Source organism: Manis javanica, chromosome 11, assembly GCF_040802235.1.
Source record: "Manis javanica isolate MJ-LG chromosome 11, MJ_LKY, whole genome shotgun sequence".
In the NCBI taxonomy this organism is placed as follows: domain Eukaryota; kingdom Metazoa; phylum Chordata; class Mammalia; order Pholidota; family Manidae; genus Manis; species Manis javanica.
The window spans coordinates 115,177,998-115,192,149 of NC_133166.1; the positions used below are offsets into that span (position 1 = coordinate 115,177,998).

Sequence of the window (14,152 nt, forward strand, 5' to 3'; positions counted from 1 at the left end):
TATGCACCCCTGTTTATCACCACACTGTTTGCAATAGCCAAGATATGAAGCAACCTAAGTGTCCATCAGATGAATGGATAAAGAAGAGGTGGTGCATATACACAATGGAATATTATTCAGCCAAAAAAAGAAAAGAAATCCTGCCATTGGCAACAACATGGATGGACCTAGAGGGTGTTATGCTCAGTGAAATAAGCCAGGCAGAGAAAGACAAATACCATATGAATTCACTTATTTGTGGAATACAAAAACAAAGCAAAACAGTGGGACAAAACAGCAATAGACTCATAGACACTGAGAAATGACTAGTGGTTACCAAGGGGGAAGGGTTGGGATGGGTGCGGGGGTGGATAAAAGGACACAACAATTTGCAATCACAATATAAGTTGATCACAGGGGACTGTTGAACCACTGTGATGTACATTTGAAACCAACATTAGATTGTATATTAGCAATACCTTAACACACAAAAAAAGAAAAAAACTCATTGAATGAAAAAAATTTATTAAAAAAAAGCAGACTTGGAGCCAGAGCACATGGGTCTGAGCCTAGACTCTGCCATGTTACTAGCTGTGTGACCTTGGGCAAATTACATAACCACTCTGTTTGTTTCCTCATCTGTAACAGTGATAATAACAGAACCTACTTTGTAGTATTGTCACAAGGATTAAATTAATTACCACATGTAAAGTGTTTAGAACAGAGCCTGGCACTTAATAATTACCATAATATGTAGCATCTACTATGATTAAAATTTCCTTTTTAAGTAAGTTTAAAAGTGAATCAATTTTTAAAAAGTGATAAATAATAGTACAGATGGTCTGTAGACATGGCAACAGTTGAGAAGTACCACAAAAATGCCTGAGTTTGGCAAAGATTTTCACCCTGAGCTCCCGGGAGCCCCAAGGCTTTGGGAATCCCTAGTCTGGGCTGAGTCTCTTCAGCCAGAGTTTCACACCTGCTTTACAGATGGGGCTTCAAGATGTTTGAACAACATTGTGTGACTGAAAAACATAGTTTGAAAACCACACAGCTAAGCATTTAGAAGAAAGAAAAGCTAATGGAGATGTTGATCCCTTAAAAGTAGAAACAGTGTGGTAGGGGATGGTGAATGATTTAGCCATAAAAGGGTTAAAGCCAGGTATAATTCCAGAATAAAGGTCAGAGGTTGGCTGTGGGCAGAGTCCAATGATCAGGGCAGTGGGGAAAGACAGCCTCGGCCCCAGGCTTAGAAAGATTTGGTTCCCCAGGAACCAAGGGAGCTGGAAAGTGACTAGCATAGGTTTAGCAAGAAAGAGCAGAGTCCAAGGGCTGGAGCTAGAGGCAGGACGAGCGGCCTTTTGGGGAAACAGGCAGGGCCTGGGCAGTGGGAGCAGCGCCAGGCACACTAAACCAAGGCCAACTAACTGTAAAACCACCCACCTGGTTACAGGCAGGCAGCATAAGGGGCAAAGTTTGTGCTCTGACAGCACCCCCATGGAATAAAAGCCACTTTGTCGTGGATGGGTAGGTGTGCCATGGATGCCACAGTCCAGGGAGGGTAGGGGTAGGGGTAAAACTAGATGAGTGGGGAGGCTCAGAATCCCTGGCCCCACACACTAAGTCCTTGGCTATGGGCCATCCTGTGAGAGGGGAGCTCAGCTGGGGCTGTCTCCAGGGGCCCCACTTGGCCTCAGACGCACAGCCGCTGCTCCCTTAACTTCCCATGTGGCAGGCACAGTGCCAAGTACTTTACTGATTAGGCTAATTAAGAGTCTTTTACATGTGAGTAAAGAAAGCAATTCAAGCCAGATTAATTAAGGGGGGCAGTAAGGCACTGGGAAGATACAGGGTTGTCCTGTGACCCACTGATCAAGAGGCAACCAGCCTCGACAGGCCCAGAGCGTGGACTCCACAGCGCCTGGCCTTCTCCAGTCTTAGCTTCTCCCTGTGCATCTGCCTCACCCCGCTCCTCAGCAGACAGGCTTTTTCTGGTATTCAGTTGACAGGCAGGGTGCAGAGGATGGTGCTCGTTTCCCACATTCCCATGTTATAGATCCAAACACAGGAAGAAACTAAAGCTGGGTCTGCTCAGATTTCTGGGGGAAAGCAAGGCCCTGCATGGGGCAGGTTCCAGTCAGCCATAGAGAGGGAAGGGGGACAGGCCACCAACAGAAACATGACTGCTCTGGACCTTCACTGTGACCCCAAGCACCCTGGCCCTCAGGAGGAGTGTGGATTTGAATCCAGTTTTGTCTGACTTTAAAGCCAAGAGGTGTCCCTCACAGGAAGGGCAGAGGGAGAGGAACTGTGTTCACATGGGGACTCAGACAAAGCACAAAGTTCCATATGAAAATAAAACTTTAATTCTCCAAGAAAGCATCACAGCCACCTCTGCACCCACTACATCCCCTGCACAGCAGCTCTTCTAGGGCTGGGTGAGCAGGGTCCCCTTCCTTCCCTCTGGGAGTGGACAGTGCTCAGCTGAGAGCACAGTAACAGACCCGAGGCTAAGGCCAGGCTCAGAGGTGGGCGGGGGTCTGGGCCTTTCGTCCCTCGCCAGCAATGGGCCGGCCTCTCTCCTCCCAGATGGTGAGGCCATCACAGGAGCAGATCTGCTTGGGGTTCTGGAAAAGGCCAGCGGAGCGTGCGATGATGCCACAAGCCAACCTGCAGAAGAACACATGGTCATGAGGAGGCACCTGCCTGGGCCCCTCCAAGGTTCCGCAGGCACCACTGGCAGAGCACAGCCTCCTGCTGGCAATGGCATCACTCACCTCACCCCAGAGTTCCCCGTGATCTTGGACAAGGGATGGTTGCCCCGGCCCAGGTCATCTTCTCCCTCATCAATGACCAGGCTTCGGCCAATCACATCCCACACCTTTCAGGGGAGACAGCGGCCTCAGACAGCAGACCTGTCAGGAAAGGTCCCCACCTTCTCTTCCTCCTTACCTTCAGCTGCTCATCCTCTATCCTGAAGATGGCTCGGCCGTCTGCATCAGCATGGACGTTCCCCAGGTCTCCACGGTGCTACAATGAGAGCCAGGCCCACAGGGCACAGCTGCTAGCTTCTGGCTCCCCAGTATCTGACTCCCCTTTCCAAGAGTACCAATGTGCTCCTGTGGGTATAGTCTAGGAGGATGATGGGACAGCCCAGGACTCAAGGAAGGCAACTGGACACTTCTCCCCAGAACTGAAACCCTGGGCAGAATGACAGCTTGCTGAAAAAAGCCAGTGACCCAACCCCTTCTTAGGAAGTCATGTCTAGTGGATCAGACGATTTCTCCTACAAGGCTGCTGCCCAGCCCTGCATTCCAGTGCAGAAGCTAGCCCGGTTCTTGTTTCTTTCCAAGCCGGGTTCTCCAGCCTCCAGTTGACTCTGAGTGCTTGGCAATCTGCAACTCCCCTGGGCTAAGTTGGCCAGGCATGGCTTCCTGACCACAAGCTTCAGCCACCATTGATTCCCTGACTCCCAGCCTCCAGGAACAGAGAGAAGAAACACAAGGGGCAAAGGGCCTGACCTGCCCCAGAAGCTTTTTATTACCTTTTATTACCTTCTCCCTTTGAAGGTAATAAAAAATGTAACGCATCTACTGAGCACCTCTTACATCAGACACACTCTGCCAGACATGGGGGCTGCATATGCAGTCACCACCTCAAGGGGCTCATGGCACAGTGGGGAATAGACTGGTGATTAGGAAACACAGGATTAGTACACAGTGAGCATGTTTTCTGATAACAGGACCTTACTGGTGAGTCACAAACACCCGTGTCTATGCAAGTTGTCCCCAACCTGAATCTTTGGGCAGAAACGAGCACCTGTGCCAATGTGGGCTGGTGCCCATGGCCTTGCAGAGGAGGAGCATAGTCACAAAGCATGTCGCTGTGTGACAGGGCCGACAAGCAGCAAGAAGCACCATTCTGCTTTATCTTATTTTCCAAAGAAACATCTGCTGCTTATACCTGGCACTTTTTGTTACATCCTATGTTGGAGGCCTTTATGGTAAAAAGATCAAAGAAGGGGAGGTGACACCAAGCCCTGAGTAGGACTTTCTGTACTGGGCTGAGGGATTGAGCAGCAGCAGGGGTCAGGAGAGGAAGCCTTCCTCCTCTCCCTCCCCTGCCCTTGGGTGTGGGGCCTTGAATGTCACACTACGCAGCTGGGCAGGGCCTCTATGCTCAGGCACTGGGGAGCCAAGAAGGGTTTCAGGCAGGTGTACAGCATCGTTACTCTATGCTTTGGGAGCAATCTCTCTAGCACAGTGGATGAAGAGGAATGATGGGCAGGGGATGGGGAGCAGGGGAAGGAAGCTTAGAGACCAGTTAGGGGACCTGCAAAGGGACAACCTGGCTTGGATGTAAATTCCCACAATTAATTCATTTCCAACTGGGCATAACCAGATGCAGAAATCCCAGAGGAACTTGCCAGTCATCATGGCGGCCTTGCCACCCAGCTCTTGCCCATCTTCCTCCGCCTATATCAAGGGCTTAGGGACCCTGGAGCAACAGGCTCCAGCCCCTTCTGCTTTCCTGCCCTGAGAGGGACCTACGCCACGGCACAGGTCTCAGGTGGTCTCTCACCCTTCCTAGGAGGCACAGGGCTGCCAGCAACTGGCGCTCCCCACTGGTTCATGCCTCAGAGGCTTTGCCCAGGGAGTTTTCTCTGCTGACCCTGACATTCCTACTCTCACACTCTTCACCTACTTAATTCCTGCTCAGCACCCTCTGGGCTCAGTGAGGATGACAGCCTCAGAGGTGCACCCCTGCCCACCCCCATGCCCCATGTTTACATCCTGTGTGCTCCCCCCACTCCGAGTGCAGCCCAGATCTAGTTAGTGTCACTTCCAAGATTAGATTTCAAGAAGATAGGCTTCAGTTTCGGATACCGTCACTCACTCTGAAGATTAGCTGCTGCGATGTGAGCAGTCTGAGGGATAGGCACACATGGCAAAGGACTGAGGTCTCTGGCCAATATCCAGGCAGGACGTGAGGCTTGCCGTCCTGAATGGCTGCAGCCCCAGCCAACACCCTGACTGCCCCCTGGGAGAGACCCTGGGCCAGAGCCCCCAGAGAAGCTCCACCCAGATTCCTGCTCCAGAGAAACCAAGCTGACAAACGCTTGATGTTTTAAACCCCAAAGTTTGGAGCAATTTCATTTGCAGCAATAGATAACTGATATGCTAAGCACAAGCAAGGCACTGCATGATGGACTCGACTGAAATGCTTCTCCAGCTTCCCAGGGTGGGAGGGGAGAGGAGTAGGACTTCTGACCACTGGAAATGTGATAGAGCTGTCACAAGTCCAAAAAATCAGTTGAATGAATTAAGAAACACATGCTATGGTTTTGTTTTGTGGTGTAAGGCTGCAAATTTTCATCAATATGGAAAATAAAAATCAAGGAAGCCTGACTATAATTCATGATGGCTCTAACATCTTACTAGGCTGACAGTGACTGTAATAGAGGGGGTGAGGATTTGACAATATGGGTGAATGTTGAAACCACTGTGTTGTTGTTTTTTTCTTTGCATTTTTTAAAATAAAGTATCATTGAAATACAATCTTATTAAGGTTTCACATGAGTAACATTGTGGTTTCAACATTCACCCATATTATCAAGTCCTCACCCCCACACCCTCGCCCCACCCCATTGCACTCACTGTCTCATCAGCTTAGTAAGATGCTATAGAGTCATTACTTGTCTTCTCCGTGCTGTACTGTCTTCCCTGTGACCTACCTATACTGTGAGTGTTAATTATAGTGCCCCTTAACCCCCTTCTCCCTCCCTAAACCCTCCCCTTCAGTAACCACTAGCCCCTTCTCGGAGTTTGTGAGTCTGCTGCTATTTTGTTCCTTCAAAACCACTGTGTTGTGGTTTATAATGTGATATACAATCATAAGATTGTATATCAATGATACTTTAAATAAAAAAAAATCAAGGAAGCCTGTGAGTTCTGGGAAAGTATAAAGAGGAGTCACCAGTTCCCAGGACCAGGACCCAGAGCCTGCCCTCCAAGTGCAGGGAACACACACCACTGGAAGAGGAGATGGTATTAGGTGTGCGTCAACAGGGCATTAGAAAACTAAATCGCTAGGAGAAAAAGCAATTCTCCTGGATAACAGGCAGGACAAAGCTTCAGGTGTTAATGGGTTTTCATCTCTTTAAACATTTGCTAACATCCTCGTTAACAAAGATAAAGCAGGCCTCAGTTCCCCAGACCTTGCAGGCCAGACTCTAAACAAAAGAACACTTTTTTGGGCTTTTATTGATTTATTTTTATAATGATTCTGCTCTTTTGACTAGACGTCCTAGTTTTCTATTCTCTGTGGCAATATCAAGTTTCTTGTTAAAAATAAATCTGCCTCGATTCCATGAAATGATGTGTTGATTTGCTGAAAATAATGCTGGAGAATGTCTGGGGTTGTAGATGAAATAGGACTGGCCATGTTGGGGCTGGGTGGTCAGATGTGGGGGTTCGAGACATTAGTTTTTCTATGTTGGAATATGTTTGAAACCTTCTGTGATAGATTGAAACCTTAAAAATAGCTAAATTTACCTAAGGAAAAAAAATGAGTCAATTCAAATCAAAATACCAAGTAACTAACAGAACAAGTAGTACTCAGATAAAGCAGAAGTCAGTAAGGCAGCATGTGACTCATGACCAAGGAAGAAACAATTCTCTGGTGAAAAATGAAACTCCAGGACCAGGAGTTGCTGCATGAGGAGTTGCAGCAAAAGTCACAGCCTTTTCAGTTTAGATAAAAATCTTCAATTCCACATCTTCAGCTTCTCCAGGAAGCTTTGTCCCACCACCCATGCCCCTCGGGCTGGGTCAGGTGCTTGTTCTGATCCCCAAGGGCCTGCTGCAGGCTCCTACAAGGATTACCTCACTGCACAGTAACCAGAGTTCTCAGCGGCTTCACCAGGCTGTGAGCTCTTAACAGGCCGCAGAAAGTGTCAAAAAATGTTTCTAAGCTGAATAAAATAAAAGAAGGGGAAAAGACCCTACTGAAAAGGAATCACATGTGATTCATGTGATTCCAAGAGCTTCCTGCCCTGCCTCTGGGGCCTTGGGTTCTCTCCAGTCTAAGCCCCGCCCAGATAGACACTTACCCGGTCAGAGTCCTGGGGGCCCCCGTGAGATGTTCCGTCAGGGTTAAAGTGGTCCCCACAGCTAAGAAGAAAAGGGAGCAGGTGGGTAGTGACACAGCAGCTCCCAGACCAGGTGATGCCTCCACTTACTTTAACTCTTTTAACTCCATTCATTCACTCACTCATTCATTCAACAAGCAAGCCCACTCTGTGCCAGGCTTTGGATTGAGGGCACTAGGAAGAATCAGATGTAGGTCTGTCACTCAGTAAGCCTCCAGGAGAGACACAGGTGCATAAAACTTAGTGCCTCACAGCATGACAAACCCTGACACAGGGACCTGCCCATCCCATGCCAAGGAGCCACCTTCCATATCAGAGGCATTAAGGAGGCTGGATGAAGAGCGTCAATGTCAGATTTGGGTTCAGGCTCCCACTCTACCATTTATCTGCTCTGGGGCCTTTGACAAGTCATTTAACCTCTGAGCCTCAGCATCCTCATCTGTAGACAGGGCCTGTGTGTACATGCCTCACAGGACGTTTATGAAGACCAAGTGTGTGTAAAGGGCTGAACACAGCCCCCTGCACACAGTGGGTGCACTACTGGGGGATGAGGATGCTACAACGGAGGCTACAGACAACTTACCTGCTGCAGTTCTTTGTCAGGTCCCCAAACTGATGGACATGGAGCCCGTGTGGCCCAGGCTCCAGGCCGTCAATGGTCCCCTCAATGAGGCAGCGCTCAGGGGTCAGCTGTAGGAAGCGCACCACCCCTTGCACAGCACCAGGCCCCTCCAGAATGGCCACTGCTGCCCCCAGATTCCCTGCAAGGTATCAGACACCCATGCTGGCTAACCACCTCACCCAGATCCACCCCTTCATCTGCTGGGGAAGAGTATGGAGAGAACCCCACAGACTTTTGCATCTCCCCCAAAGCCACTCCAGCCCAAAGCTGCCAAGTTCCTATGGTTAGATTTGCACCAGCCCCAGACCACCCCCTCCCAGAGAGGCTAAGGCCAGGGCCATAATGATTACTCACCCAACAGGCCACTGCCCATGCCCTTGAGCACCGCCTGCCGCCCTGTGCTTTCTAAAAGGGCCTGCACGTCCTGGCTGGGGAGGGTGGTCTCCACCAGGACCATCTGGTTCTCCAGCTGCACCTCCACACTCTGGACACCTGGGAGGAGAGAAGGGGCAGAGGGCAGGTACCCCTGTTCTGGGAGCAGGGAAGAAAGGAAGAGACAGTGATTCCTCATCTTCACCAACCTTCCCATGGCTGGAGGCAAGCTCAGAAGCTGCCTTCCAGCTGTTTAAGGCCCTCAACTCTTCGAGTCTGTTTCTTTATAAATAAAGTGGGGATTAATACCACCTTGCCCCCAGATTATTGTTAAGTCCTTATTATGTGCCAGGCATTATTTATAACTTTAGACAAAATTATTTTTTAAATGTTTTTATAAAAGCGGGAAATCAATAGCTCATTACCCGTGATAGCTGAAAGGTGAAAACAACCCAAATGCCCATCAACTGGTTAAGTCTGTAAACAAAATGTGTACCCATGCCATGAAATATTATTTAGCCATAAAAAGGAAGATGTGGTACATATACACAGTGGAATATTATTCAGCCATAAGAAGAAAACAAATCCTACCATTTGCAACAACATGGATGGAGCTAGAGGGTATTATGCTCAGTGAAATAAGTCAGGTGGAGAAAGACAAGTACCAAATGATTTCACTCATCTGTGGAGTATAAGAACAAAGAAAAACTGAAGGAAGAAACAGCAGCAGAATCACAGAACCCAAGAATGGACTAACAGTTACCAAAGGGAAAGGGACTGGGGAGGAGGGGTGGGAAGGGAGGGATAAGGGCGGGGAAAAAGAAAGGGGGCCTTACGATTAGCATGTATAACGTGGGGGGCACAGGGAGGGCTGTGCAACACAGAGAAGACAAGTAGTGAGTCTACAGCATCTTACTACGCTGATGACAGTGACTGTAATGGGGATTGTGGGGGGGACTTGGTGAAGGAGGGAGCCTAGTAAACATAATGTTCTGCATGTAATTGTAGATTAATGATAACAAAATAACAACAACAAAAAAAGGAATGAAGAACTGATACATGCTACAACAGAAAATATTATGTTACATGAAAACCAGTCACAAAATGCCATTATGGATGCCAGGTCCAGAATAGGGAAATCTATAGACAGAGAGTAGACAGCGGCGGGCGGCGAGCAGGAGGATCACAGCTAAAGGGTGCAATTTCTTCATGGGTGATGAAGCATAACATTGGCCGTGGTGATGGTTGCACAACTCTAAAGATACTAAAAATCACTGGACCGTATACTTTAAATGGGTAAATTTTATGACATATGAATTATATCTCAGTCATGCCGTTACACACATGAAAAGGAGATGCTGTCACCATCACCATGAGAGCTCACATTTACCAAACACGCACTGTGAGCTTTCTTGTCCATTGCCTGCGTTAACTCACTCGATACTCAGGTAACTCTGAGGCAGGTACGGTTATTCCTGTATCACAGATGAGAAAACTGAGGCACGGAGAAAGTAAGAACTTTGCTCAAAGTCACACCATAGTACTTTGTGGAACTGGAACCGATCCCAGGCAGCCTAGCTCCAGCCCGAGCACTTAACCCAGATACTCTGCTCGCCCTGAGAAGCAGCCCCCACCCACCAGGCAGGGAAGGGTCCTCCTCGTCTGTCCTCGTGGGGTAGCTCCTGCTTCCCTTGTGTAACACACTGCACTGATTACAATCCTCTGTGAGGGCAGGAGTCATGTGGTCGGTAAGGGTCAGGTTCAAAAGTCAGAGTATCTCAATCACCCTCCAAATTCCTGAAGCCACCTGGTGTGTACACAGCCTGCAGGCTAACTGTAACACACTCAGCTTTGAGGGCCATGGAGCCATCCCAAAGGAGGAAGAAAAGGGGCCTCTCTTTCATTCACATATGTGGGGCTCCCAGGCCTTTTAAGAGAACTTGAGAATCCTCAGCATGGGGCTGGGTTGGGGACTATAATGCTGCTCTCACCCGCAGGGCTTATGCCATTCTGCTTTGATCTTAGGGTTTGTTGCTCTGCGGGGAAACAGTCTGGAAGGCACAGGTTAGGAGGCATAAATAAGGCATTTCACTCCACGCTGAGCTACTGCTCCATGAGCTTAAGGCTATACTAACTCTTGGCATGCCCTTCATCCTTGGATTCCCCACTCCGTGTTCTTTCAACAAATGTATGCTCAGATTCCTTCCAGCTCAAAGGAGGCAAAACTGGGAAATGCTACTGGGAGGCGGTACCACCTGACAGACAGGAATCTGAGCCTGTGTTTGGTTACAAAGGTCTCATTGGCTTGCTTCTTGAGGTCCCCTGGGGCATCAGTGACACTACTAGGGGAGGGACAGGATTTTCAAGAGATCAGACAGACACATGCATCCTCCCCTGCAAGTACAGGGCAATTCTGTGAGATGAAACCCCTCCAAATTTTCAAACTGGCCCTCACATCACACAACAGCTCATCCTGGGCCACCCAGCAGCCTATGAAGTCTCCGAGCTCCAGGTCCACCCTGGAGATACCTCTGGATGCAGTGGCTACAAGGGGGTGTCAGGAGGACAGCGGAGAACTCTTGAAGCCTGAGCTTTCAGGATATGCCAAGAGCTTTACACACATCACAGTGGTGATTCCGTCCTCATCTGGCAGGTGAGGAAATTAAGTTAGAGGCGACACAACTGGCTTGAGATCATAAAGCTCAGAAGGCAGCCTATCCAATCCAAGCTGATGCGTGGTCCCCTGCCCCACAGGAAGCAGGGTTAGTTTTCTAAGGCTCCCAGGGCTCAGGTAAGCACACAATGCAAGAGGTTTTGTTCCTTCCCTCACCTATTCACTCACTGAACAAATGTACACTAAGCACCTACCACATGCCACGTTCCAGGCAGTGGGGATACATTAGGGAACAAGTCAGGTGATGTCTCTACCCCACGAAGTTGCATGTGCCCCAGTGTCAGGATATGGATATGAAACATGCACAGATGAGAGTAAAAGGCGTGATCAATGAAATCAGCGTTAGGGAACAACAGGGGGTGAGCCACTTAGGCTGGCTGAGGAAGATCTCTGAGCCTTTAAGCAAACGTGTGCCTGCAGTAAGGGAAGAGCATTCCAGTAAAGGAACAGCATGAGCAAAGACTGAGGCAGGAATAGTATCGAAGTTCTAAGAAGAGAAAGGCGGTCAAGGTGGCTGGAGCTGGGAGTAAAGAGAATATTAAGATAGGAAGTTGTAAGTGGAAACCAATCAAGCGAAGCCCAACAGGAAACAATCTGGATTTTAATGTCAATGCAATGGGAAGCCATTGGGAAAGACCACAGTGTACGGTGGTTGAAAGTGTGAGCTCTGGAGTAGATATCCTGAGTATGCTACATACTAGCTCTGTGGCCTTAGACAAGTTACTCAACCTCTCTGTTAAGTTTCTATTCAGTTACTTCATCTCCACGCAGAACGAATATTACCATCTCCTTCAGAGAATCATTGAAGGTCTAAGTAAGTTACACACAGAACTTAGAACAGTGCCTGGCTCATGGAAAGCCCTTAAACATGACTTCTAGAGGATTTTTAAGCAGGGCAGGGACACCATCTGAGGAATAATTTTAAAAATCACTCCAGCTTTTGCATAAGGAAAAGCTATTAAAGGGGACAATAAAAGGAACCAAAAGATGAGGTTATTGTATGGGTCAAGGAGAGGTGAGGTGGCATGAATGGGTTTGTGGGCCAAAGTATGGAAAATTGAAGCTGAATTTTGAGTATGTATTAGACATACAGCCAGTAAGACTTCCTGAAGGATTGGCATCAGTGCAGCTAGCTTCCTGCTCTGGGATCTCCTAAGAGGAGCTGATTCTCTGCTCCTGAAGTGGGAGGGCCCCAGTGAGGAGCTCCTTATAACTACATACTTCCTGAACTCTGGACCTGAATCTGAACCAGGAGGAACACTGGCTCCCCAGCTGAGCAGCAGTTCTGCTCAGCTGCTGTGGAGTATGACCAGGACAGCCCTTGTTTAGCTCAAAGCCCAGTGAGGGAGGAAAGTTAAGGCCTCAGGGATCTGGGGTGTGTGATAAGGGTTTAAAGAAGTTAACCTTGGGCCAGGAGCCCCTCCCATTTATCCGTGGGAGGAGAACAGAACCATCTTCCCCAAATCCCAGGTCCCCTGGAGAGGGCAAATCAATCACTCTCTCTGCGTTCTGGAAAACTACAACGTCCCTGCCCAGCTCATGAGAAAGCCAAGTTGATTCGAGTTACCCAGACCAGAAAATGTCAACTAGAAGTCTTTTTCTGTTGCATAAGAAACCTGCTGAGGGCTAGAAACTGCCCTGTGTGCAACAGAAAGTCCAGCTGTCTGCTCACCCAACAAGTTTTACAGGAAGTACAAAGATGGACATTCTTAGAAGGCTTTGCTTGGTCAAAACACGCCACTCTCTGTGTAATGGCTCAATCGTCTCAGACCCTTATCCGCCATCCCAAAACACATAGTGTGTCCCCTCATGCCTCTGCCCAACCATATTTCGGCCTGCAACCTCTTCCTCTCATGACTTGTAGGATTTAGTGGTTTCTTACTACATGCCAAAGACTTTTCTAAAGTGCTTTATATGTACTAAGTGCCTTATATGTACTAACTTACTCCTTACCACAACACTCTGGAGAAGCTTCTATTATCATGTCCACTAAACACTGAAGAAACAGAGGCATCTGAAGTAACATACATGAAGTCTCAGTGCCATTCTGTGGCACAAAGGGGATTTGCCAACCCTAACAGTCTGACTCTAGAGCATATCCCCCTGCCCAATACAGGGCCAAGTGCCATCACTGGTGCCAGCTTCAGAATGCATCTCATCTCCTCTCAGAACTGCTCTTTACAAGTAATGCTTGTGTGCAGAGGGCATGGGCTGTGCCTGAGAACCTTTCTCCTTAAAAGGCCCCAAAGACTGGATGAACATTTACCAGAATCAAAGGAAGGCAGTTCCCAGTGCCGTGCTGGTGGCTCTGCCTTCTCAGACCTTTCCAATTGTGTTAGGGCACCTCCAGACTAGTTATCTGGCTTTTAAGAACCAGTCACCTAGGATGGAACCTGGCCAGGGCTGCTGTTTGCTTTCTCAAGATTATGCTGTTTCCCAATCACGAAATGACTGTTTTCCAGGGAACTCCCTCTGTAGGTGGGACTGTGCTCAGCCTTGCTCCTCAGGGCACCAGAGGTTTAAGACAGAGCCAGTAGAGACTCTAGCAGGGCTGGCTTGAGGCCTGTATTCTAGACTCTGCCTCTGGGTCTCTGTGTGACTCAGAACATTCCTTCCTATCTCCGGGTCTCGATTTCTGCACCTGTAAAATGGGAGTAGGGTTGATCTAAGACACTTGCCAGTCCCTCCCAGAGGCGTCCGGACTGTCTGCAGGAGTTGATCTGCCTCTTACCTGCCACCCCTTGCAGGGACTTGTGCACCGCGTCCACGCAGTTCTGACAGGTCATCTGCACCACAAACTCCAGCTGCAAGGGCGACAGGGACGCGCCAGTGAGAGTTGGGGACCTTCCCAAGGACCTAGAGAAACGCCCCACGTGACCCCTCCATAAGCGCCTTCATTATCACTCAGGCTTATTCCAACACCAGCCCCCACAACATCAACGCCAAGGGCCCAGCCACACTCGCACCCAGTTTCACCCCGGAGCCCTAGGCCCCGCCCCAGGCGCCCGCTCTGACCCCCATTCCCGAGTTGACGTTCACCCTAGAAGCCGAGGCTCTCTGCCCCGCCAGGCTGCGACCCTCACCGTGCAGGTGGTCCCGCGGTTCCCCGAGTCCGAGGCCATCCTGAACCCGGTCACCCGCGAATGACCTGAACAGCTACGCGCAAACCCTGAGTAGAGCCGCGGGGCTGCAGAGCCTCGGAAGCCACTCCTCGTCCGCCCCTTGGTGCGCGCGCACGAAAGGCCCCTCCCCTGCGTCCAACCGGGGACGACCCCGGCCGCGCAGGCGCACTCGGGCCGCCGGCCCCTGGTTGCCGTAGTAACTGCTCTGCTGTCCCAGCGGCTGGCACCACCAG

The 14,152-nt window shown here is 49.4% G+C and overlaps 1 protein-coding gene across 4 annotated transcripts; it reads right to left on the minus strand.

The window, feature by feature from the left end:
* Positions 1–2,322: 2,322 nt before the first annotated feature.
* Positions 2,323–14,047, minus strand: CCS (copper chaperone for superoxide dismutase). Of its 4 annotated transcripts, none has more exons than XM_017667220.3 (8): positions 13,881–14,039; positions 13,529–13,601; positions 8,106–8,243; positions 7,713–7,890; positions 7,091–7,151; positions 2,932–3,009; positions 2,757–2,860; positions 2,323–2,649 (listed from the first exon to the last, which is right to left on the minus strand). In XM_017667220.3, the coding sequence occupies exons 1-8, from the start codon at positions 13,917–13,919 to the stop codon at positions 2,502–2,504; spliced, it is 819 nt and encodes a 272-aa protein (XP_017522709.3). In that variant the 5' UTR covers positions 13,920–14,039; the 3' UTR covers positions 2,323–2,501. The 4 variants fall into 4 exon arrangements, with proteins under 4 accessions (XP_017522709.3, XP_017522708.3, XP_036851548.2 ...); XM_017667219.3 differs by having other exon boundaries at positions 8,106–8,282; XM_036995653.2 differs by lacking the exon at positions 2,757–2,860 and having other exon boundaries at positions 2,323–2,606; positions 8,106–8,282; positions 13,881–14,047.
* Positions 14,048–14,152: the final 105 nt, after the last annotated feature.

What these genes read in the sequence shown, in the direction of transcription:
- CCS (XM_017667219.3), bottom strand. Translation starts at nt 13,919, where the DNA reads ATGGCCTCGGACTCGGGGAACCGCGGGACCACCTGCACG. An exon ending in GTCCCTGCAAGGGGTGGCAG is followed by an intron (nt 8,283 to 13,528) that starts GTAAGAGGCAGA and finishes CCCTGCTCCCAG; the next exon opens with AACAGGGGTACCTGCCCTCT. An exon ending in CATGGGCAGTGGCCTGTTGG is followed by an intron (nt 7,891 to 8,105) that starts GTGAGTAATCAT and finishes GATACCTTGCAG; the next exon opens with GGAATCTGGGGGCAGCAGTG.